Source organism: Manis pentadactyla, chromosome 12, assembly GCF_030020395.1.
Source record: "Manis pentadactyla isolate mManPen7 chromosome 12, mManPen7.hap1, whole genome shotgun sequence".
Lineage (NCBI taxonomy): Eukaryota > Metazoa > Chordata > Mammalia > Pholidota > Manidae > Manis > Manis pentadactyla.
In genome coordinates, this window is record NC_080030.1 from 107,216,518 (window position 1) to 107,242,932 (window position 26,415).

At 47.8% G+C, this 26,415-nt stretch overlaps 1 protein-coding gene across 2 annotated transcripts in view; it reads right to left on the minus strand.

Moving 5' to 3' along the window:
- Window positions 1-1,606: 1,606 nt before the first annotated feature.
- Window positions 1,607-26,415, minus strand: part of PDSS2 (decaprenyl diphosphate synthase subunit 2) — a 193,862-nt gene continuing 169,053 nt past the window's right edge. For both annotated transcript variants that reach the window (XM_036902897.2, XM_036902896.2), the window contains 2 exons: window positions 24,488-24,520; window positions 1,607-2,414 (listed from right to left, as the gene is read on the minus strand). In XM_036902897.2, coding sequence (XP_036758792.2) covers window positions 2,256-2,414; window positions 24,488-24,520 — 192 coding nt within the window. In that variant the 3' untranslated portion in view covers window positions 1,607-2,255. The remainder of the gene's footprint in view (window positions 2,415-24,487; window positions 24,521-26,415) is intronic.

Sequence of the window (26,415 nt, forward strand, 5' to 3'; positions counted from 1 at the left end):
CCGCAGGATGGTCAGAGAAGAGGGGACGAACAGAGGCGGGTCACCGATGGGGGGCGTGTTGTCCGCAGCTGCACTGGGCAACGGGAAACGCTGCTGGAGGTCTGCGTGGGGGGTCCGGCTCCCAGCATCCCAGCAGGGCCCTGAGGGAGGGGCACGGACACTCTGTATTTAACACAGAGCGAATGAGCCAATGGGCGAGGCTTAACAAGCTTTCCGGGCCGAGGAAGCGAGAACCCCGCTGAGTAAGAGGCCAGCGGAGGGGCGGGCGAGGCGCACAGTCAGTCCACCGTCAGGGCGGCGCCGTGGGAAGGGGTGCAGGACTTGAAGGCGGTGAGAGGTGGAAGGGAGGGAGCGAGGCCCCCAGGGAAGCAGACAGCCTTTCTTGAAACAGAAGATTCCAGGACGACACGTTATGCAAAGGAGGGCTGGGAATACGGCGGGTCTAAGGCAGCTCAGTCGGAAGCCCGCCACGGAGTTCTGTGGTTCCCCCATCGCCTCTCCGGGTTCTACTCTCTTCCCTGAATCTCACGTAGATGGTCAGAAACGGCAAATTTTAGAAAGTAAAACAAATCTGGAAGGGCTTTCATACATTCTCCTGTTCAGCCTTATTTTGCAGATGGGGAAATTGAGGCTCAGGGGGAAGTGACTTGCTCAAGATCACACAGCAAGCCAGCCGCCAACCCGGAATTCCCAGAGCCCTGGGATCCTGCCTTGCGCCCTGAAGTACACCCCCAGCCCGCCTAAGCCCCCGCACGCCCAGAGAGCAAAGCAGGGCTCCTCCTTCGTGGAGGTTAATGATTAAAACCTAGTCTGATCTAAAGCATCGAGCCCTAGTTACTAATTAAGCCAATGTCTGTGAGAAAAGGCATTTCAAACAGAAGAGTGGAGTGTTCTCTTAAGCTAAATCCTTAGACCTTCAAATTGTAGCAGCATAAACTATACAATTATAATATTGCAAGTATATCAAATATTTCCTAACACAATACCTTAACTCTGCAGCTGACATTTCCTCTTCATTGCGTGCCACATGCTGGGTCCTGATAAAAAGGTTTTGTAACTTTTGTGGGGGAGGAATTTAACTAAAATAACTTCACTCAGTGTTTGAGTGAATGAGGTAATAAAATCTGTTTGCTGGGCTCCAGATAGGGCTGTAATTACACCACACAAGGAAGAAAGGTGGCTGCGTCTCCACCTAGATCATTTATGTAAACTCAACCTTCTTGTCAACGGGATTCTCGTGTTGCAAGCCTGCAAACCGCGAAAACCATCTCCTATGAACCACACGGAGCCCGGGTCTGATCGCAGGCCTGTGAGATGGTTTACATGCTTTCTGCAACTGGATGTCTGTGGTTCAAGACCAAAATCTGACATCCTGAGGTTAAATATGTACCACCAATGAATTATGTACAATTATGTACAATTATGTAGCTGACACTTGTAAAAATTAAAGATAGTTGCTACACCAAAGTAATACAGACGAACACATTTTCTTTGGAAAAAGCACCCTGCTCAGCTTTAAAAAAAAAAAATTTTGATTCTTTGAAATGTGTTTGACAAAAAATTGGTCTTTAAGAAAGGAAAACAGGCATTTCCTACCACAACCAAGTTCACATTTGATAACTTTTAATTCCTGCTTCCAATATTTGGCATTATTTTTTTCAGTATTTTTTCTCCCCCCCAATCTTATGAAAACCAGGAAGCACCAAGTATATTCATACCGTATCTACAAACACACAGACATGGCAAGGAGACGAGGCACATTTTTCTTAATCACTGAAGTACTCCGTGATGAGAAACTGGTCACAAGTCTTGGATCTGACAGTCCCCCTGGCCGGCACCGGTAGTGCCTCTCCTGACACCCGGAGCCTCCAGCCTGCTCTGTCCTCTCTGGAAGGAAAACCACAGGCCGCCGCCCTGGAGCCATCGCTGGTTCAGTTCAATCAATAAGGACTTATTTCCTGTCCATTTGCTGAGGTCACAAGAGCGAATCTCATGAATTATTTCTGCCCCCACGGCCTCCGGAGCGCTCCTGGCATGACAAGCGAATGCTGCTTGACCTTTTCCCTTCTGATTTTGTTTGCAGCAGTTCCAAAAAGGAGTCAGTACTCATTTAGCAATGTGATAAAAGGAAGGAAAAAATAGTATATGTTTTTAAAGTCATTAACACATTCAGGCATTTCGTCGCGGAAGCCCTCCCGATCACCTTGTTCCCAGTTTTTTCAGCTCCTGAACAGCAGTGTCTTTTTAATTTGGTGTCACGAAAATCTGGTCACAGCAAACACCATGTTTTGTAAAGCGGATCTGGCCTCCGAGGGAGGAAAGCTCTCCAGGGCCGAGAGGGCCTTGTTTCCATGGTGACGACACAGGTCAATAGCTGAAGTCACACCTTTGCCAGCTTTGACCGTTTCTCGCAACTGTTAAGAAACAAACGCACAATAAGTCAGTTTTTAAGGTACCACAATTAAATCGGGGAGGGGAGGTGGGAAACAAAGACGGGGAGAAACAGTACAGATGCATCGTTTCTGCGGTTCTGTGGACACTCACTCCAGTCCCCAGCCAGTCTGAGACGCTGATGCCCCCTCAGGCTGCATGCAAGGGGTCTCTGGCCTGCTCATCACACCCCCTCCCCGACTCCCACCCCCTGAAGCCTTGACAAGTGCCCTGCTGGGGGCGGCAGCGACGAAGGCGGAGGCGGTTACATCTCTGGCATTCGAAATTCAGCGGCCTGAGCAAGGCTTCGTTAACGGCCTAGTTAAGAACCATTTTTTTAGCCTATGTTGACACAATAGTCCATGTGAAAAATTCAAGGACGACAGAGTACTAGATCCGAGTGCTACGTTTTTAAAACTAAAAAGCTTTGTTTGGGAAGGATGAACTAAAACGCCTTTAGTAAAAAGTAAAGGCAACTCTAGCCAACAAATGGAGTTTGTTTCCCTCCGTCCAGTGGTGGGAAAGGAAGGACCGACAGAATAGCTACACTTCAGAGCTGGAAAGTACCTGGAGCGCTTTGCCCCGTCTGCGCCCCCTGCCCTGATTCCATCTTCCCTCCCGAAACCAGAAGCCTGGGAGGCCCCCTCCATCCCCTCCTAGCGAGTTGGGCACCAGGCAGATCAACTGTTGGTCGCCCAGGATTGAATTTTTTGCCCCCGGCCCCCCAGGTTGGGCGCGGCCAGGTGACAAGTTCTAGTCCATGGGCTGGGAAAGATGCGTGTCACTTCCGGCTGCAGCGTTGAACTGCCCATGTGAGTCCCCCTGAGCCTTCGCTCTGGCATATCACCCAGGCCGCCTCAGGGAGGCTCCCCAGGCCGCAGCCCTGGGTGGCCACGATGGGCACATAGTGCCTCTTCAGTCAGACACGCAGCCTGGGCAGGACACACGTATTGGAAGCCACAGAGATTGTGAGGTCGTCTGCAGCCATCTCTGCTGAGACAGCCACTGAGTCCCAGCCATTTCATCTCCTCTCTAGCCCTCCCATCTGGCCTCCGCTCCTCATTCTCGTTGCCACTATGCTGCTCCGGCTGTCTCCATCCCAGCCTGGTTACCTGGCAATCACCCCTGAAGAGTCTGCCCACCACCAGTCCTTGGCCCCTGGACTCCATCTGTCCCACTGCCAGGAGGGGGTCTCTATCAAATGCAAATACGGTCTTGCTTAAACCCTTCACTGCCTTCCAAATAGCCCTAAGAAGGAAGCCCCGCCTCCTTCCCGAGGCAGGGCGGTCCTTTTGCCATCCAGCTCCTGTCCGGACTGTTTTCTCCCTTCGCCCTGTTCATCATTTTTGGGGGAGACAAATTGCAGCTCTCTTTCTCCTGAGACTGTCTCCACCCCACCACGAAGCTCCCCAAATTCCACGTGGGTGGAATGCACTCGGCCCAGGATGACACCTTGAGAGGCCAGATGCCCCACCTTGCAGAGCTCCCGGAGTGCCCTGTGCATTTCTGGGGCACAGCATCACTACTACACACTGTTGTACTTTAAGTCTCTGTTTATGAACCTCTCTTCATTAGACTTTAAACTGCTGCATAAAAACCGGAGGAGCAAAACAGCAGTCGACTCACAGACTCCAGGAAGGGACCAGTGGTTACCAAAGGGGAGGGGTGGGGGAAGGGGACTGAGGGGTGTTATATTTAGTACACATGGTGTGGGGGGTTACGGGGAAGACAGTGTAGCTCAGAGAAGTGGCTCTGTGGCATCTTACTACACTGATGGACAGTGATTGCAATGGGGTATGGGGGGGACTTGGTAACAGGGGTGAATGTAGTAACCACATTGTTTTTCATGTGAAACATTCACAAGAGTGTATATTAATACCTTAATTTTAAAAAAGAAAAAAAAGCTACTGCATAATGCACAAAATGGAAAGGAATAAAAGGAATAACCTGCTTTATTCCTCTAATTATGCAGATGAGAGAGCAGAGTCCAGGGAAGCTCAGCCGCTCACCCAAGATCACAGATGGATGGTGGCAAAGCCCTGATCAGAAGCCAGGTTTTCTGATACGCAATCCAGTGGTGCTTAATACTGTACTTCACCAGACTCTCAGCACTCCCAGATATTTCCACTCTTTGGGACAATTTCAGCCCAGTCTCATGCCAATCATTGAATGCACGAATGCACTAAAATGATGCTGGGCATCAGAAGTAACAAGATTCAAACTTCCATTCTAGCTTTATAATCTCAGGGAAGCCATATTAGTGCTCTGAGTTCTAAAAGGGAATAATATCAATCTTGTAAACTGTTGGGGGGACTACATGAGACACCAGTGAGTACTTGACAGTGTTTAAAACACCACAGATATTCAGAATGACTTAATTCTTCTTCCTCCTCCAGCCCTTAGCTATTGCCAAGAAAGTCACCCATCCAAGAAGATCACATCTATTTCAGCTGATGCACAACCTCAAAGGTAGCAGGAGTTGAATAAGAAGAGTCTTAAATATAAGAAAGGAAGGAAGAAGGAAAGAAGGAAGAGCATGCCACCAATTTCCATGATCTTTAATGCCCTCAAATCTAAATTACACATTTTCTCTGCTAGATTTCAAGGTTGGTACCTGCGGGCATATGGATATGTGCATGACTGGATTTCAATTTACAAATATAATTGAGCACCGATTATGTACCGCAAAGAGTCCAGTGATCCTTCTCTGCTTTATGGATCAGGAACTAATTAAGGGTATACTGCGAAAGGCAGCAAAGCCGAGGAACAAATGTAGGACTGCAGATGATCAGAGAAATGAGAGATCAGATTTAATTAGTAGAGATTCAAGAATCCTTACAGAATCAGTGGGATTTGAAGCATGTCCTGAGAATGTTGACAAGTAGTTTTGCAACCCTGGGGGTTGCAAGGGAATGACAGGGAGAGAGAAGAGCTTGAGCGAGGGCGCGGAGGACACCAGAGTACAGTGAGTGGGAAATAAAAACAGACGGTGCGGCACATGTTGCAGGAGGAGGTGTCAGGACACCCAGGAGGGCTCTGGGAACCAGGCTAAGAAATCTGAACTTCACTAAAAAATTTTTTTTTATTGTCAAATATTTAAAAAATATAGAAAAGTTGAAAAACTAGCACAGAAGTTGGCAAACCATGGCCCTGGGCCAAATCTAGCCCCTATTTTTATAAACAAAATCTTGTTGGACTGTAACCTCTCAGTTCCGTACTGCCCATGGCTGCTCTTTGCTCTAATGACAGAGCTGCAGAGTCGTGGGGCCGCCCGCAAAGCCTGAAATTGGACCAGGTGGACCTTTATAGAGAAAGTCCTGGAATGAATGACCACATGTCTTCTACCTAGATTCAACAACTGTTAATGTCTGGCCATTTCTGTTCTATCTACTTGATGTGTGTGTTTTCTGAACCATTTGACTGTAAGCACTGGGCCGTGGTGTGCTAGTGAATTAGCTCTCGAGGGGAGGAAAAGAGCCCTATTTGTAGCATTTGCTGATTTTTGTGGTATAAACACTCTCATCATGGTTGATTCACCCTACCAGGGGTTGTGGAATCTCAGACTCTTGTGTATTTAACAACAGGCTCTGAGCTGGTAGGATTTGGCTTGGACATACCAAGGGCTGCGGGATGCCTCGCTCTGGCTTTGAAATGCACCTCCTGAGATAAGAACATTCTTCTACATCAGAATACTATTATCGCAGCTAGGAAAGCTAACAGTAATGCATCTAGCCCATGCACAAATTTCTCCAGTTGGTTCCCAAATATCTTTCTTAGCTTCTTTTCTTCCCCAAACCAGGAAGAACCCTGGTTCCCACACTGTATCTTTTAGTTATGAAACTTTAATTTCCCTCTGACGATGTTGCCATTTTGAAATGACCAGGCTGTACTGTACAATGTTCTACCTTCTGCATTTCTCTGATGCCTTCATTTAGTTTGTTACTGTATAAACTTATTCAGATAGGCTCAACTGAATATTTGATGGTGATTTACCCTTCAGATTAGGGCAAAACGGAAGCCAGGAGGGCATCATGGAAAGTTACCCCAGCCTGTGGGTCAGTTTCTCTTACCCAGTGGCTGCTGTATTTCCAGCCAATACTCAGATCTGCTCCACAGAGTTGGGCTCACAGAGCTTTGCATACCAAGGGACCTGGTTCTTCCATGTGCAAAATGCCCATTTCATGGCTACCAGTAATCTAAACCTTCACGGGAGGTATTCCTCACAGACATCGGCGCACACTTCCACCAACTGAACATAAACCACTGCTTCCAAAAATATCCTTTAGATACAATTAATAGCCCATAAATGAGACTCATTGTTACCATGAATTAGAATGGACAACGGGTCTATCCTGACAAAACAATCTTGTCCCTTGTAAATAAATGTGACAAAAAATATATAAAGCTGGAGTTCCTAAACTTGGCTGACTGTAAGATTCACCTGGGAAACTTTAAAATGCAGATACCTAGGCCCAATTCCTGGAGATGGATTCCATTAAGGCCTAAAAAATGCTCCTTAGGTCATTCCAGTGATTAGCCAGATCTGGGAGTGCCTCACGAGGTAGGGCTTGGATTTTGAGTTACTGTATTTTAAAATACTTGTGTTGGGTTTATACTGTTTTAATCACACTTCCAACTGGCTGTCTTTACAATGATCAAATTCAATTCAACCAGCATTTATTGGGTACTTACGAGGCCTGGGCATATAGGGGGGGCTGGAGATGCAGAGAAAACCCCAGCTGCTATCTCCCAGGACCACCTGGCAGAGGGACGGTCACAGACCTGAAGAAACACAGAGGGCTGAAGGGAACACGGGGAGGGGGTTGGACCCATGACCTTGGTTCTAATAGCTGAAGGAGAAAAGACCACTGCTAAAACAATTCTTTTTCCCGCTTTTGCCTTCACCTATGCTTTGATTCAGAAATCCCAAATGGATGCATAGACAGGACTTTCCATATCAGGATGGGGCTAGAGGTGCTAGTGTGCCCACTCTGGACTTTAGAGCTTGAAAAACACTTCAGCCAGATGGTAAATAGCACAAGAACAAAAAGGTGAATTATCAGGCTGTGTTTTATTTCCCTGATATAGCACTTTGGAGCACTAATATAATCACATCTGTAATGAAGTCAGCTGAACAACTGTGTAAGTGAAGCATCACCTGAAATAAATTAAGCCCAAATCCCCTGCTACAGGATCCAATTAAAGATATGAACACAGAGAGGGGGATGCAGGGTACTTAAAGTTAAGTGCATTATTACTTAACATTTATTAAAACGTGTTATTAAACGCCTTTTCAGTGGTAAACATTGCTTTTATGAGACCCTTTTGAGAAATCACTGCATGCCCCTGAAACTGGTTCAAAGTCCTCTTAAAGTACTAAAGACAAGCCCCTGCCGGGAGGGCTCAGTGGCTTTAGGAGGGGAGGCAGTGGCCCGTCTCTCCAGCGCCACCAGAAGACCAAGACCTAGAAGAAACCCCTGGCACGATCTCATCTTCTCACCTCGCTGTACAGGAGAAACTGGGATGAGAGAGGGTATGTGATGTGGACAAGAACCAACAGCAAATTCTGGGGAATAGCCTGGGCTTCATTCTGCACGCCCAGAGCCCACCCATCGACAGCACTGGAAATGACCTGGAGATAAGCCCCTGTTTTCTTTCACCCGCGCAGGGAGAAAAGGATGCTAGAACTCGTCCGGAACGCAGGCTAGATCTTGCTCTGAAGAAGCTGTGCAACACAGAGAAGGGCGTATAAAACAGCATGTCAAAGCTTCTCTAAGGGCTGAGAACACCTGAATAAGGGCAAAGGGAAATGGACAGGGACCACCTGCTGTGGGAGGAGACCACATGCTCCGAACCTATCAAGATCATGACTCTGGCAGAAGGTGAGACGCAGTGATGACAGGGGACTTCACATCTGAACGTCTAAAACTCGCCTTCCGTGGCTGACGCGTTCTTGGTGCGGCTGACTGGTGGACAACCGTACGGGTCAGAAGACAGATGCCGCCCCCTTTGCTTACCTACGTCAATACAACTGGATGTAAAGGTGACAGGAACCTGGCAGAAAAGGAGGGCCAATGCCATGCCCTTGGCGTCAGAAGAAGGGAACGAGAGGACTGGCGAGCATGGCTTTGGGACCCCCAGCCCGCACACGGGGCAAGTGCGCGGCAAGAACAGTTCCTGGGACCGGCCTGGCACGGATCCCAGGGACCCTGGGTGGCGATGTCGTTCAAGGGCGGCCGGAGCCTCTGGTTAACTGGATTCCAACAGCGGCCATAATTAATGACGGAAGAGACCGAAGTCGGCGGCCACAGAGTAAGTTCTCCCAGGGCTCGGACCCGACACGGTCCAGGAGTGAAGGGAGGGCCGCCCAGCCCCTCGACGCCGGCCCCGGGGACGGAACGCTCTCCCTGATCCGACGGAGCCGCGATGGGGAGGCACGAGGCCGCCAGGACCGTGGGCATTGCCCGCAGGTCTGTTTCGGCGCCAGCACTCTCGTCCCAGGGGTCGTGGAAGTGCCGCTTCCTGCAGCAAGACGTTCACAGGCCAAACGCCTGGTCAGAACCTGCTGAGGGCAAACTGGGGCGCACGGGGGGGGGGGAGGCGAGGGCAAAACTCAGGGGCGCCGGAATGTAAGGGCCGAATGTCAGATAAGAACAAACGTGCTCGAAGATCTGCAAAAGATGTAGATTATTAAGAGAAGACAAAGAGGACACAGAACAACTAACGAATGGGTAAAAAAAAACATTGTAGAGATGCAAATAAATGGCACGAAGAGGGGCCCTCAAGGATGACACGGGGTCCCACAGCGCATCGCGGGTTGCGAGGGGGCCGCGGAAGCAGCTGCCGTCCTGGCTTTCATCGGGCGGCGGGTGCCCTTTGTTTCCCGAGGCCGCCCAGCCTCCCATCCAAAGGCCGGGTCCTCCTGGCGGGCATGCGGGGCGCTGGCCCCACGCCCGCCCCCACGCCCAGCAGTTTCCCTCTTCTGTTGTCTGAGCTCCCGCGGCGCCTCCTGCTGGCACCGGCCGGCTCGGTCTTCCTTCCCCCTCTGGGGACCTGATTGCCAGGCTCGAACCGGGACAGAGGGACCCGCCCGCTCCCGGCCCGCTCCTCCTGCTTAGAACGCACGGAAACGTCCTCCCAGCCACAGGCCGGAGCCTGGGAAAGCCCAGGGCGAGTCAGCTGACGGTCTGCGAACACAGGACGGAGGGAAATAACGAAGACAGAGGTGCATTCTGGAGCGCAGACCTGTCAATTCGGGGACAATTACGGCAAAATTCCGGGAAAGGTTGTCAAGTAGATGGTGTGTGAGCTCCAGAGAAAAGGTGTGGTGATCACAGCCCTAGGATAAGAGGGTCCCAATGAGGAAATCATGACAAAACACTAATTTTCCTTTCAATTTGGCTCCTTGGCTGTTAGCTCAGGAAGTACAGATGGATTATACTCCGATTTTGGAAATGTAGTCCTTCCTGGATAAAACAGAGAAATGGTTCTGGACTAGAATATGGTAATATGGATCCACATGTAAAACTCTGGCTCCGAAGAAAACGGTTTATGGATTTACACACTTAGCAGAAAAGTGACCTCTGGAGTTGTGCTCAGGACCCAAGACTTGGTCTCTTTCCCTTATCAGAGCAGAGCTCTATGCACCACTTGAATGAAGACAGAGAAGACATGAGTATTAAATTTTAATTTTTAGATGTCATACAGCCGAGAGAGAAAGCTGACACACAGTCAGTGTCACAATTTTCATGACTTTGACATGCTGAAGACTGATGTCAGCAGAAAAATGTAACAGAGAGAGTTGAATCGTTGTACATTTAGGTTGCAGAAATTAATTGTTAAAGTGTAAGCCTCAGTTTGGCAGTGACTCATAACAAAGGGCTGAGAATCTTTGAGAACCACATTCTTTATATAAGCCAAGACTGTAGATACAAAAAAAAAACAAACCCAAAAACAAAACAAAATACAAACTTTGGCAATATCAACAGATGTCTGTGCCCAAAACCCAGGCGGGAAGGGCCCCACAGCACTGTTTGGTGGGAGCTCATGTTCAGAAAACTATGTTCAGTCCTGGGCACCGTGGCCATGTGTCAAGAGGGGCATTCGAGAGACACTGGGTCTGCATTAGGATGAAGAAGTGTTTGGAACACGTCCCCTAAGGAATGTTCAACCTGGAGGGAAGGATTAATGGAGGGCATGGCCGCTACCTTCAAGCACCCACAGCAGAGAAATGCAAGGGACAGTGTCCTTCTCCTGTGCTTCGGGGGACAGAACGAAGAGCAGCGGGTGACATTTCTGGGAAGCAGATTTCAACTACGAATAAGAAAGAGCTTTCAAATGACTAGAGTTGTCTAACAACAAAAAAATTATTTTTTGACAAGCTACGAACTCCCTATTATTGCAAGTCCCCAGGGACTGGACGGCCATGTGAGGAAAAGCGTGGATGAGGCTGCAGACGGAGAAGGGAGAGGAGCCCCGTCCAACTCCAAGTTCTCGCTGTCGGCGCTCAGTGGAGCCAACATCTGAGTGGTGAGACTCGGTACAGAAGGAAAAGCTACAATTAAAACCTTTCTCCCAAATAAACTGTGAAATTGTATTGCAAACAACATAACAAGCAATCCTTTTCACAAATTATTTGCAAGAGTCTATAGAAAAAAAACCTACAGACCTTAAATATCTCCTTTTAGCAAAAGGGGAAGTGTCCTCAATCACATGAATTTGCGTGTGAAAACACCACCAACAGTAGTGCTTCTCAATATTAAAATGGCAAATATAATAATAGCAATACAAACAGGGCAACGAAGTCAACTCGTGTATAGTGCTTTTGTGTGTCCAGCGCTGGTCTAAGATATATATAAATAACAAACACCTTCAATCCTCCTACGGATGAGGCGGACACTACTCTTCCCATTTAATGGATGAACAAACTTAGCAAGAGAAGCTGCCTACGGTGACACAGAAGGTCAGTACTGGAGCGGAGATTCCGCTTTGCTCTTAGCCAATGACGCTATAATTCCTTTTCTCTTGCTCCAACATAACTGGAAAGCATTACAGTTTTATCTGAGAAGACAACACATACCTATGTCAAAAATATCTGTCCTGTGTATGCCTATGCACAAGGGCAACATTTTCTAATACACATCACGAATTTTTAAAAATACACTGAGTCAAGTGACCTTGGATAAAACCATATTTACAGAGATGACAGAGAACTGAAGCCATCATTAGGTATGGACCTCTATTACAATACACAGCCACAACTAAAACTGCCATATGGTTGGAGAACCAAAGTCAGTAAGAATGAGAAGTGGAAAATGTCCACCTTTGTTGCTAAGAAAAAGGCCAGAAATATCTCAACTGATGAGTATATTCTTCTAGCATACTTTTTTTTTTGAAAAACAAGGCACTGAACAAGACTCAGGTATTGAGTCTTATCTCATTATATCCGCTATTGAGTCACAAAACAAAACTAGTGTGTTTTTACTTGAATTCTTAATAATAAAAATTTATTTTTACTAAGAATCTTAACCAAAGACTGACTGTAGTAAAAGTAGTTGGGGTTTTACACAATCATAGGCTATTACCCCACGTCCTTTTCAGTATTTTTGAAATCCAGTTTCAGGGTTCAACCTACTATATTTAAGTCATTGGGATAAAGGATTAATGGGTTCAAAATGACAAATGTAATTTAGCTCGTGCTTTCACATTTTTACTGTTCTCTAATAAAATATCAGAGTATTTTTATTTTGTAAAATAGCCTGTAAAATTCCTGTGATACAGATTTGCATTGAGTTTTAAGATACTCACTTACCAACTTCTACTTATTCTTCTGCAGAATTAGAACCATGCTGGGTAACTGTGAAAACACATGACACCGGGGCCATTTGTTATGTGGCTCCCCTTCTCCTGTGCTGAGTCACAACCTGAAGCCCATGCAGAAGGGAGGTAAGTGCAAGGTGGGCCCTGCGAGGGAAGAAATGCTAATATTTCCAGTCACCATGGCATTTCAAGTATCTTGTAACAGATCTCCAAGATGAAGCCACACAAGAAGTTTTTTTTTTTCTTTATCTTATAATGGGATGAGGCTTCCCCCCCCATAACTTATTAATTCATTTCTGCTCTTTCACAATAATATAAAAATAACTGTAGAGAGGCAGCAAGCAAGCATTAGTAGGGATGTAACAGTGAAAAAACCTGGCATCTCTGCCTTCACACTGTATCTGCCTCCTTTGCTGTCTTAATCTTTGGGTAAAAAAGCTTCTGCTCAGCCCTACAGCCCTGCATGTAGGCTTGTTAATCATCAAAAGGAATTTTGCTCATGACTTAAGATTGATGCAACCAGCCCCTTACCCGAAACTCCCCTCCCCCGAGGAGATAAGGGGGTATGTGCAAAAATGAAGGCTGGCTAGTCAAGGACTTACACGCACATCATGGCCAGACCCACGTCAACAAAATGACTGGAGACAACTACACAAGGACAGGAGTGTCACCTCCTCCTCAGACCCTTGCTGACGTCCAGACGGCTGAGTTGATCATCACGTCCTGACCTCAACCGCCTCCTGGTCCCCCTCTTCCCTAATAGAAAAGAAGCTTGAAATCAACCCTAAGTTAAGACGGTGTTTTAGGGCATGGGTCTACCACCTTCTCGGACTGCTGGCTTTCCGAGTGAAGCCGCTTTCCTTGCTCCAACAGCTTAGCTTGTCTTGTGACCTACTGGCACATAATGCGGCAAGTGGTACGAGCGTGGACTCGGTGATGGGGACTCTGGACCTGGATGACATGTGCGACCTTGGGCAAAGCAACTTCTCTAAGCCCAACCCACTGTAAAATGAGAAGGATAACATGTATGCCACATGGAGCTATCATGAGGAACAAATAAGAGAGTACATGCAATTCCTTTGACATCAATAAAATGCTAGACGAATGCAAGGTCTGAAGAGGAAGGGAGCATGGAGTTCACTGCAGAGCTTACATTTAACATTTGCATAAGGCACTTGGCTTAATTATAAACATTCACAGATCGTTTTACATAGATGCATGAAGGTGTTTTAAATGCTATTTTAAATCGCAGATGACTAGTGAATTGGAAACATGCTTGTTTTTGGAAAATGAATTTCCAAATCATCTTGACCACTTAAAATTTAATCTATTCCTCTTAGAAGAAACAATATGAAAAAGACAGTTCTGTTGTGGTTTTCTTGCTCTCTCCTCCACATGTATCACTTCGGGCCGGTCTAGGTGGTGTGTGGCCTCCTGTTGAAAGTGAGCTATGAGTCTAGGGCCGCACTGCCCCAAACACGCCCGGTCGCATTGGATCTCAGATGCTTAGCGGGGCTGGGGCTGCTTAGCACTTGGACGGGAGAGTGAGATTTCAGAACTGAATTCAAGGCTCAGCCTCTCAGTTAAGTGCATTTCTGAGCCCGTGCTGTGGATGACCACCCACAAAACGCTTTATAACTGATAGCTCATTTCATGCAGATTGTGGTGTCTGAATGCATATATCCCTATTCTCTGTCTAAATAACCCTAAACCACATCTACATACATAAAAATACATATAAACCCATAGGGATTATTAGGGATATTTTCATGTAGTTAAAAACATTTTACTGGCATACTCAAAACTGCCCTAAATAGTTGACTCCACAGCAGAGAATTCAGGCCAAGCAGTGCCTGCTACTTAAGAAACCGAGGTCAACTTCTAGCTCAGGGTGTGAGCAGATGGGCCCGATTTAACAACGTAATTAACTGGGACAGAATGACAGTTTACTTTTTAATCTACAAACTTCCATTAACATCTGGCAGGTTAGGTCTTCAAGGTTAGTAATATGGAATTACATTAAGTTGAGGCTTAATTCCGTAGGAAAAGTGACCACTGCTTCTTGGTTATGTTTTCTGAAGGAAAATTTAACAACTTATAAATCATCTCAGATTATCCATAATCTGGTTCAAAGCTAATTTTTAATTTTACTATCATATTCCAAAAAGGAACTTAGTTCCACACATTGAAATTCAAAAAGCAAAATGGCCCCTGTGAAGCTTTTTAGCAAACGTAATAGAAATGCAGCCGGCAGAACAGATCGGAGGTTGTCGACCGCAGCAACAAGCCCGTTCTGCCTGCAGCTTTCTGAGGAGTGAATCAATAAACAGTAGGCTCTGTAACCTCAGGACAAACACTATGCTGGTTATTTAATTAAAAAGAACACTGTGGGACAAAAGCCCTTGCATCGTGTAGGTATCCAACAGTCCCAGGGTTATTCAAGAAATACATAAACTACGGAAGACTGAATTCGGGTTCTGCTATTGTACTTGAGTCCATGTCTTACTTACATATTTCTTAAATCCTCTTCCTGTCCCAATTTTTCATCTGCTTTAGTATCTGACTCCTGGGGATCACTTACGTCAAACTACCCCTACCACTGGCACCCACAGGACCCCCTATTCCTAACATCCTAACATGCGTCCAGATACTACACGAGCTTAAAGCCCATGTATGACTCCCTCCCTCACTAGGAAGCACTTCAAACAGGAAGACTATGTATCCACTGAGAATAATGATAATGAAATAAATGTTTATCTCAGCTGCCTTAAAGGCAGGTTGCATCAGACTGGGGGCTGTCGCAGGAAGCAATGTATGGGGTGAAGAAATTTCTCTCTCTGCCATATAAATGTAATCATATGGCAGGATTACACCTCTTCAGGTGTGGGAGGTCTCCTGCTATGATGGTACGGAAGCTGTACTTGTTAACACAGATCCTTGTCTCCTTGAAGAGGATGGTGATGAGAACATATTTTAAATGGTTGTATCTATGAAACTTTCTTGGGAGAGTCAAGAACGCTTACCAGTTAAAAAAAAAAAAAAAGATAAAGATATCACAATAATTACTGTACAGGTTCGGGAAACGTAAACCTGAAGACACTTACTAGACAATCACTATTTCTGACACCAGAACTGTTAGATTTTGTAAGACCAGCGTCTGCATACAAATCCCCTTGCTTTTTGCAGTATGTCTGGGGCACCTTGAGAAGCAGTATGGTGGCAAAGATTACAGTGAAGTCGGCAGATCTGGACGGAATCATGATTTTGTGAGATAGTAACTGTGTGAACACTGTTAGGTCACTCAGTCTCTTCTCCATAAAAGGAAGGTATTCAGATAAGATCTGATAGAACCATTTGACTGAAGCGCTTAGTGTGTGTCACAAACACAGTGCACACTGAAAAGCATGCAGATGACGGCTTATGTCATCAAGAGATCGTGGCACATTAGAAGGCCTATAGCCTTTCCTAACAGGGGCACACAAATCTCATTAGCAATGAATCAAAGATAAACATTAGCACAATTTTCTTAAATCTTGAACAGGGAGAACTTCCCCAGGGGGCACCGTTGCACCATGCACGAATCAATCTTTGGAGGAACATCCTTGGCTTTACTTTGATCTGGTGACTAGGTAAGCTCTTTCACCAAGCCAGAAGGTCAAGGACCTGGGGGATGGGGACAGGATCCACTCACGCATGACCTTTAGGAGCATCTTACTAACCAGTGTTGCTGGTCCTGTGATCTCTATGGTTATTTCAGTGATTCTGTTTGAATATCGAGGTGGCACTACATCCTGCTATGTCAGGGAAGGTGGTTACACACATCCAGGATCAATACTCTGCCTGATGTGGTATTGGGGAGGCTGAGCAGTGCTTAGGAAGCATGGAAAATGGCTTCAGATACACCAACTACACAAACTGCAGCTTGCTGATGGATCAATTATCCTGAAATCACAAAAATCCTCAATTCTGTATGAAATCAGGCTAAGATTAGTGTATGAGTTTGGAAATATCAGTTTGGTAATGATGAAGACTTCTAATTCACAAAACCACATTCTGCATCTGCACAGTTTGCTTCCCTTTTCTTTCTCTTCAAAAATACCGTTTTGGAAAACCGGTGCCTCTGCCCTGCTTTTTTATGACAAGGAAGGATGAGTCTTCCCTTCAGCCCTACTGAAACACTGTTTTGGGGGACAGAAGGCTCCGCCCTCTACATAAAGGCATATAGGCTCTGCCTGCGCACAGGTGGCCCCTGAGGCCACCAACTGGGAGCAGTAATTGAATCCAGCTGCCCCACAGTGCACAGCCTTCACCTGCAGAGCCGGCCCAGAGGGCATTTTTAGTTGGCTTTCTAGACTCAGATTCAAAAAGTTACCCCGATTGAATCTTTGTTTCAACTCAGGGAGGGCAAGGCATTGAGGATATAAGCATTTGATTAAAAATATACTTGGTGCGGAAATAAGAGGAACAGGGTGGAGTCACATGCCTTAAGAATGAAAAGAACAGAATGTAGTCACAAACATTCGGCCTGTCTCGGGTCATTCATCCATTCATTCAACAGGAACTCACCACACACTGACTGGGCGCCCAGCATGTGCTGGCACCATGTCGGGCCCTCAGAGATAACGCTGGGCAGACGCAGACACCATTCCGGCCTTGCAGCTAAGGACTGGTCTTCTCCAGCGATCTACGTCTGCCTTATTACCTTCCTGATAAACAGTAGATATCATGCAGACATGTAATTTCTTAGGGGCTAGTAATTCAAGATGGCAAACTTAAGAATGGGAAAGATTTGCCCCAGTAAATATTACTGTTATGAATAATTTAATATTTCATATATAAAATTAGAAACCAAAGATTAACAAGCTAGCAATATATGATTTGAAGAAAAATAAAAAGATCTACAACTGCCTGGAGGATTGAATTCAAATAGTATCAGTAGTATTTGGACTGATGACTGAGAGGGTAGCATATTTTATGATGTTATAAAGAGAATTATCATTTTTATCATTTAATAATTTTATTTATGGTCCACAAGGGAAGAGATCACAATCATTAATCTGTTGATGCCACTGAGGTGTGTGGGACTGCTAACACTTCAGAGAACAGAATCTGATTTTAAAATAACATTAAGAAATTAGAGGAATAGATCATCAAAGCAAGATGATAGTCACTGGGGACAAATGCAAAATAATATACTCGGAGACTTAAGGCAGAAAAAACACTAGCCTGATGCTGGCGAAGGAATGAACGACCAGAGGGCACCTGTTCTGCAAAATAGACTTGAGGGCTCAAGAAGGCCACATTCTGGTCCAAAATTCTAACTACTGCATGTGTGATTAGACTTTATTTTTGATGAGAAGTTTCACATAGTACAAAAGCTCCTGTACATTATTGTGAACAGAAATTCATCAATGATTATTTTCCATCATTAATAATTGTGTTTTGAAGGAGATCTGAAATTGAAGCAGTAGTTGCAAAAAAACCCCTGACTTTAATAAGTTGTTTTGAAAAACAGATTAAACAAAATCTATTTGTTATTGCTGCAAGGGAAAACATGCGTTGGAAATGTGTCTGCCAAAAGGAAAGAACTGGCTGTGTGAGATTTTAAGGAAATGAGGAGTGGGGGGTTTGAAGCTTTCGGACGGCAGGCCTGTGCTGCGGTGGGGTCATGAGACCCACCCCTGCAGTGTCCACTCGGGGCCCTGGGTTCCCGCCTTCCTCGACGGCCACCCAGAACGGCAACCACTTGCTTGAGGCCTCGCAGAAAATTCACAGTGTAAAAAAATTATTTTTCCCAAATGGTCATTTCTGTCTATTGCCATAGAAGCAAGCGATTGTTTAGGAGCCCACAATTAAATTCTGGCTCTGTCACTGAAAACACGACTTCATGCAATGTATTTTTCAATTCTTAGTAGCTCAGGTCATAATCTGAAAAAAATCCAGTTCAAATTAGAGTCTACACTTTCAAAACAATTTTTAAAAATTACAATGTATTTCTTCTTTAAAATGTGCTTAAATGTTATCACCTTGAAGCCCCTATTTACATTTTTACATGTTGTCTTCTAGTCTTTATCAAGCATATGAAACTTTCCATGGTTGCATCCCTGTCATGATGGCATTTGGATTTTTTTCTTTAAATTTTATTATAAACATCTTGCAAGTCCTTTATGGAGAAAGACGGGAGAGGGGGGAACTCGATGCTTCCACAGAGTCTCCATTATTATCATTACAACAGAAATCCTAACGTTAAGACAACACCAAGAGGTTAGAGGGAACAGGGATCAGCGCACACAGAGATGCTGCATGGATAGTTGGACCCAGGAGCTCATGAAAAGCCCCAGCACCTGCCCGGGGAAGGGTGCAGGGAAAAGAAGACGCGCCAACATCTGGCCTCTCCCTGTGCCAACGGGAAAGACTCCCAGAGCCGGGCAGCTGGGGTTGTAGGAAAGAACGGGCAGGCAAAAATGGTCTGCCAGAAAAAAGAGGGCACGAGCCTGGCTTTGTCAGTGAAGAAAGGACAATAATATGTACAGAAAATCTTCTATACTTAAGGTTCCACAAAGTAGAATTTTGGACTGAGTATGCAGCAAAATGGCTGGGGCAGTTTAGGTATAAGGAGAGAAAAAATGGCTACAAGGGGCAACTGGGGAAAGGAGACCATGATGTAAAAGGAAAGGCTCCTCGCTGTCCTTAGAGCGCAGGGAGGGCAGGTGGCTACGCCAGGGCAAATGTCCGTGCGCTGCCTGCTGGTGGGAGAGAATTCTAAGTGTACTCCATGCAAACATGCTTTATAATAAAGCTAAACATGCAGGGCCTTCAGAGGGTGGAGGGGAAGCACGGGGCAGCTCTGGACGCCGTGCCCAAGCAGCGGGCAGCTCTGGATGCCGTGCCAGGAGCCTGCCACCCCAAAAACCCACTCCTTTGCCAGATCTTTCATACGTTTGACTGAGAACTGGATGCCTAAAGAATGAACATCTGCAAGATCTTCCTTTACCTGGTGCTGAACCTTGAGCACTTCTCTGTGCTTAGAGTGAACCTCACTCAGTAAGGAGACATTTAAAAAAACTCTCTTTTCTGTACTGAGTCATGGGGAAAATTATAAGAACTGCACATAAAGACTGGGGATGAATATAAAGAATGCCCCTGTAAACCATTGAGAGTCTTTGTGTCAAAACTAGATGAAAGTCAAAGCCCATTTACAGCCTAGTCTAGGCGCTTGAGGGAGAAAAAGTGGGAGGCTGACTCGTGAGTTGACAGAGTCTGGTTTTGACCAAATGACTTTTATTCATCTCTGAACATCTGAAGCAGTTATTAAAAAGAAATTGGGAAAAGGTCTGTGCTTCTGTGATGGAGATACTGAAGCAAGCCATTTTGAAAGTGTTAAAAAAATTAAAATTGTGGAAAACCAAGCCCTAGGTGCCACATTTTGCCTGAAAGTGGGAAAAACGCCACCTGCCTCCTGTCTCTTAGCAGCGTGCCCACGTCAGCAGCAGTAGGCTGAGCGGCAGGCACACGCTAGGCTCCAGCTGGGGGAGACACATGGACATTTGTAGATGTTTTTCTAAGCAAGAGTAGCCAACATATTCATTTTCTTTCAGACAATATATATACTCCATGGCAAACCAAGTGTGAACGTGGTCACAGGATTTAGCCATCGGCCCCCAACACAGATCTATGAGTCCCTGCGATTCAACAGGTGTTTTCTCCCACCTCTAGCACTGAATCGAGCCAGGTGTGCTTACTGTGGGGCCAGAAGCCCAGGGAACATGGAACAGCCTGAGAGAGTGACACTGAGGGCTGCAGACCAGTCAGTGTAATTAGGACCAGCTCTGTGCACAGGAGCAGAACCATCAGCACCAGCCGTGTGACCATAGCTCACATCCAGGGGTTCTGTTCTCTGGCAGAGCCCCTGCAGGTCTATGTAGGCATGATGATCCTTGTTTTCCCAGTTTTGGAAGCTACTGGGTGGAATCACCTCCATCACACCCCCACCCCTGCCAGCTCCCAGGGGCACCAATTTCAGCACTGGGGACAATGCCCTTGTGCCGTGCTCCCCGCCTCCCAGAGGCCACAGAGATGCAAGGAATGACCAGCTGTCAAGCATGTTGTGGCTGAAGATGACAGGGCTGCCACAGTTGCTGCCTCTACGGCCAGGCTCTGGCGCAACGGGAACTCAACTGAAAGGTAATTTGGTGTCTCATCTGAGTGTTTGAGCACCGGCCAGTGTTTTGCTGAAGGTGACAGACATCCTCAAGGTCCAGCGGAGGCTGGTGTTGAAAAGACCCCTCCTCTGCCCCTCCCCCACTTCCTCGCCAAGCTGAGACTGACAAAATCTGAGAGATGTCCCATAAAGCCACAGCACACACAGCCGGAATAATTCTCCATAGTTCTTGAAATCTGATTTTTCAGATAAAGTTTGGCTTTTGAGTAAATACTCACCACCTAGAAATAATGACATTTTTGCACAAATACATTTCATGACAGTCTCCAGAAATGGCTGCCGAGGTTTTTCAAATGTGGTTTTACAGATAAACCCACCTAGGGGAACCCAAAGCCACTAAGCATGCCACCCACCTCAGTCGCAAGAGCACCATGGACGTGATACATTGTTACTATGGGCACGAGACACCACCTAAGGGACAGTAAAGAGCTGCACCCTGCAGACATCTCCCCGATACTCAGTAGAGCTGGATGTAACCTTTTCTCCCCAGGTTACTGGGGTTCAGTAAGTCTGTGTAAGGGACAGTCTGGAGGCAGTGCCTAGGTCAAGAAGGGCACCACATGTCCCAGGAGGGTGGATTTCTATTCACTGGCATGAGAAATACGGTCACTGAGCACATGAGAAGGCAACCTTAGGGCTCCCGGACATTGGGATGGGCTGCGTTATATAGCTGACATTTTCTTTCAGTGGCTAACTGCTGTCCACAAGCCTCGATTCCAGACCTCTCCCAGCCCCCTGCCCATCTTGCATGACACTAATGCAACCGCCATCTGCACGCGCTCAGCAAGCACTTCTGCATGTGGGCCTGGGCCGGCACAGACGGTGCAACCCTGAACGAGGCCGTCAAGGCCCTGTGCTCAGGGCACTTACATTCTAGTGGACGAGGAAAACAGAAACAAGCAATAGAAATGACAGCTTTAGAGATGATAAACGTCAAGAAGAGAAGAGCAGGACACAGGGGGAGTGGCTGCTTTGGCTGGGGGGTCTGAGTCGAGCAGCGGGATGGCAACACCTGCCTCGGTTTTGCTGGTGGTGGTGGTCAGCACTGGCCCAGAGCCTCATGTGTGCTGCATACAAACAGTGGCTGGGGGTGACGTGGATGAAGGGACGCACGGACCTCAGCGCGCTCAAGAGCATGAAGTACCAGACCCCAGTGGTACACAGAACAGATGGCAGCCTCCCCGCCAAGAATGTCTCCTTGCAAACCCGCAGTGGGCCTACAGGGTGGGAAGGTACTACTCTAACCTGCTTCTTGCACACTCAGGACCTGAAGGAAGGCCCCCGAGGGTAAGAGATCGACACTAGGTTTGGCAGTGAGATGCTAGTAGAACCACCGCTGGGTCCGGGGTGCTCTGTGTGCCACATTTTTGTTTTCTTTAAATCTCATCAGCTGTCACGTGCCTCTGCAGTAAGAGACAGCAGGGGCGCTCTCCGAGTCACCCACAGGCGTCAACGACCAACAGGCAGGTGATCGGGAACTGGGATGACTTTCCCTTACTTCCTTGTTCACAATTAGCTCTCTTCTACCCTCCCAGTGAAATCCCAGCCTTTCTCTCCAAGCTTGTCGATTATAATCGTCTTAAGCAATCTTTTTAACCCCATTGGTACCTGTGACATGTGTCAAAAGCTCTTTCTTCTGAGGTCAAAAACCCCAGGCCAGATTTTCTCCTGCACCTAACCTCACGTGTCTTTGGTTCTCTTCCCTGGCCTCGCTATCTCTCCATTTATGGAGCCCTAAGCGCTGTGTTAGGTGCCAAGTATTCAAAGAAAGTAAGACACGGTCGCCGACCTCAAAGAGCTCACTGTCTGCGGTCTGTCTCATAAATGGTCATTCCAATACAACGGAGGAAGTGCAGTGACTGAGGGAGGCAGTGTAGCAAAGGATGGAGGACACCCCCTGATCCGGGGAGCTGGGGAGGACCTCCTGTAGGACATGATCCTAACGGGGCCTTACACGAGGCGCAGAGGCAGCTGGATAAAGGCGAAGGGCATTCCGAGCACTGGGGCGTGAGTCAGGCAGAGAACAGAAGCGGTAGGTTTTGAGTGATGCGGTGCCACTGGAGCACAGGGTGGGAGGGTGCAAGCTGGGGAGTCACTCTGGGAGACAGGATCCCATGGGGCTTTCTCCGCCCATCCGGCAAGCTTTCAATGTGCCGCAGAGACAACGCGGAGCCACCGAAGGGTTTTAAACTGGAGTGCGAAACTTCTGGATTTGTGGTTTTAATAGACATTCTGGTTGGTAATGGATTTGTGGGGACAAAAGGGAGGCAGGGAGACCAGTCAGTAGCTTTCCAGAGGTTCCGATGAAGAGACTCAACATGAACAACGGAATAGAGGCCAAGGGGAGGGGCTGGATTCAAGGAAACCTGGGCCATAGGACTGGCGTGCCTCGGGCATGGAGCGTGGGGTGAGTGAGCAGGGGCAGTCAGGGGAGACTTCCCAGGTTCTCACGGGGCTGCCTGGTGGGTGACAGTGCCAACATCAGGACAGAGAGTAAGTAAAGAGGACCAGAGAGTCGACACCAAGAGTGACCCTAATGCGAACCATGCACTTTGGCTGATAATGACGTGTCAGTGTAGGGTCATCGATGCCACGAGTGTCCTGCTCTGGTGGGGGCTGCGGATAGTCAGGGAGGCTGGGCTGCAGGTGGTCGGGGAGGCTGGGCTGCGGGTGGTTGGAGAGGCTGGGCTGCGGGTGGTTGGGGAGACTGGTCTGCAGACAGTTGGGGAGGCTGTGTGCGTGCACATGTGGGGTCAGGGTGAAGCGGGAACTCTCTGCACTTCTTGTTAAATTTTGCTGTGAACCTAAAACTCCTCTAAAAAATTCAAGTCTATTACAAAAAAGACCAAAGATGTCATGGAGGATGGTGAGTTCAGTTTAAGACACACTGACCTTCTCTGCTTGTGGGAGGCCCGAGAGGACAGGCCCACAGGCCGTGTTTGGGAATATGATCCAGTTCAGGGGGACGCCTGAGACAGAGCGGCAGACACGGAAGCCCTCGGTTCAGAGGGGCTCCTATCGCCTAGGTTTTCTTGGAGGAGGCAGTACTCAGACAGAGCAGGAGGGCCTGCACTCCTGTCAAGGAGAAGGGCTGGGGGGCCGGCAGGCAGCGCGGTGTGCGCCTCGCGGCTGCAGGGAGGGCACAGCCGCAAGCACCGAGGGTTTCACGGTCCCACTACGAGCAGGGCCCTTCCAGGGCACATCCCCTCGTCTTTGGGGCGCAGGCGTGCTTGCACCTGGTCACTCCTGACTGCTGGGTAAGCCAGATGGCTAGCATGCTCCCTCAGCCAAGAGCTGCATGTGTCCCACACACCCGCTACATGTGCCATTTGTCCCCGAGGCGAAAACAGAATGTCACCTCAGTGTGTTCATGGGCGTGCACTGTGAACTCCGTGGTAGTTTTTAAACAGGACTGTGTCAGGACTGCCTGTGGAGCCCCTTTCAGCCCTTCCCTCCTGCCCCCACGCTGCTCTCCCCACCAGGCGACGCTGGTCCTGCTGAGAGAGGGTGCTATCTGTGGGCACCAGGCGCGCGCGGTGTCCAAAGCCCCACAGGCGAGGGGAAAACAGTGCCTCTGGGCGTCCGGCTCTGCCCTGTGCGGTGCTCTCAGGTGCTAAGAGCTGGTTTCTACCCAGAGGCCAAGGGCATCTTTCCAGCAATGGTGAGTGATTTCACTGTTTCTTCACAGCACTCGCCACCCCATGGCATTGCATCATGCACCCATTCAACTGTTCCTTCGCTATCTGTCTCCCGCACTAGACTGTAATGTCCTGAGGGGAGAGGCTTCACTGGGGTTCTACTGAACCCCCACACCAACGCAGTGTCTGGTGGAAGCAGGCACCCGGCAAGGACCACTGCTGTGGAGTGAGCCTCACTTTCCCTGCGAATGCCTGTTACTCGACAGGGAATATCCCTCAGCTTTGATGGCGATGATTTTCTTTTGACTTTTCAAATATGAAAAACCGAACACCAAACTTAAATGTATAAACCCGTGTAGTAGATGTAAAATCCACCTACCTTAGCATAGTTTAATCTTCCTTTCTCTTGAGCCTAAAATAGAAAAGGGGGGGAAATTAATTCACTTGTCCTTTAAAAATTACTTAGTGCTTCTATAACTTTTGCTTCTGAAAGAATAAAAGTCAAGCCTCTCCCTGTCATATACGCACCTAAAGATCTGTCCCGAGAACTGTGCGGGCAGACCGTGGAGACGCGGCGGGTGGGGCTCACACACACCGCCAAGTGTGTATGAAGTGACGTTTACACTACACTGCAGTCCGCTGGGTGTGCAACAGCACCCTGTCTGAACAATGTACATACCTTCATTAACAAATATTTTACTGCTGAAAATGCGGGCCATCAGATGAGCTGTCAGAGACCGTAATCGTTTTGCTGGTGGAGGCCCTGCCTTCCTGCCGCGGACAGATCAGGGTGGCGGATGCTGTTGGCCGGGAAGGCTGGGGCACTGATCCCTCCTCCACAGGCGGTTTCTCTGCGGCCTGCGAAGCTCTGCGATGGCACCGCACCCACAGTAGTTCCTTCACGATTAGTCAGTCCCCTCAAACGCTGCCACCGCCTCATCAGCTAAGTTCACGTCATATTCTAACCCTCTGTCATTTCAGCGAAGCTGTCTGAGAACCTGCTGCTTAGTGCCACCTTCATGAATGACGCGAGCTGGGTCCGCGGGGTGACTCGGTGCAGCTTGCCCCTCAGCACCCGCTGCTCCACCTGCTCTTTCCCGTCACGGAGGAGCTGACTTCTCTCCGTAAACCTCGCGAACCAACCTCTGCGGGCTTCGACTTTTCTCCTGGAGCTCCCCCGCCTCTCTCAGCCCTCGGGGAATTGGAGAGGGTTGACATTAAGCTTCGGCTAGAGGGGATGCTGTGGCTGGTCTGACCCTCTACCCAGGCCGCTCAGCCTTCCTCTGTATCGGCAATAAGGCCGTTCCGCTCCCGTACCATTCGTGTCTGCACCGGAGGAGCACTTTTAATTGCTCTGGAGCACCTGCCCTTTGCGTTCACAGCGTGGCTGTCTGTCTCAAGAGGCCCAGCCCCGGGCCTGCCGTGGCTTTCCATGACTTCCTCACTGAGCTGACTCATTTCTGGTTTCTGAGTTAAAGTGAGAGATGTTATTTCTTTCACTTGAACACTGAATGGCTGTTGTAGGGTGATTATTTGGCCCACTTTCAATATTGTTTTGTCCCAGGGAACAGGGAGGCCCGGGGACAGGCAGAGAGACGGGAACGGGCAGCCGACGGAGCAGCCAGACACACGCATTGCCCGTTAGCCTCACTGCCTCACACGGGAGGGCTTGCGGCTCTCCAGACAATCGCAGTAGTGACATCAAGGGTCACTGATCACAGGTCACCATAACAAATACAAAAGAAAGAAAATCTACTAAATATCAAGGATACTGATTAAATAATTAAAAATATTAAAGTATAAAAAAATATGATAATGAAAAAGTTAAAAATATTGTGAGAATTCCAAAAATGTGACACAGACACATTTTGTCACATTTTGGGAGTAAAATGCTGCTGGGAAAATGGTGCTGACAGACTTACTTGACATAGGGTTGCCACAAGCCTTCAATTTGTTAAAAACGCGGTATCTGTGAAGTGCAGGAAAGCAAAGCGCAGTAAAATGAGGCAGGCCTGCATATACACACGTCAGACCCCGTTGTCCTGAGCGGTGAACGGGCAGCACACGGAGCACCCGGACGCTCTCCGCCGAGGTCTCAGAGTGGCACACAGCATGAGTTCACTCTCCCATGCCTCAGTGCGTCCCCCTGCAAGCACAGGACATCTCATGCATGACCATGTGGCCACCACGAGATTAAAAGCCTAACAATAATGACTCACCACCTAACATACAATCCTTATTCACATTTCTCCAACTGTCCCAAGTGCATCTTTTCCCCCAAAACAGAATTAATCAAGATTCACTCAT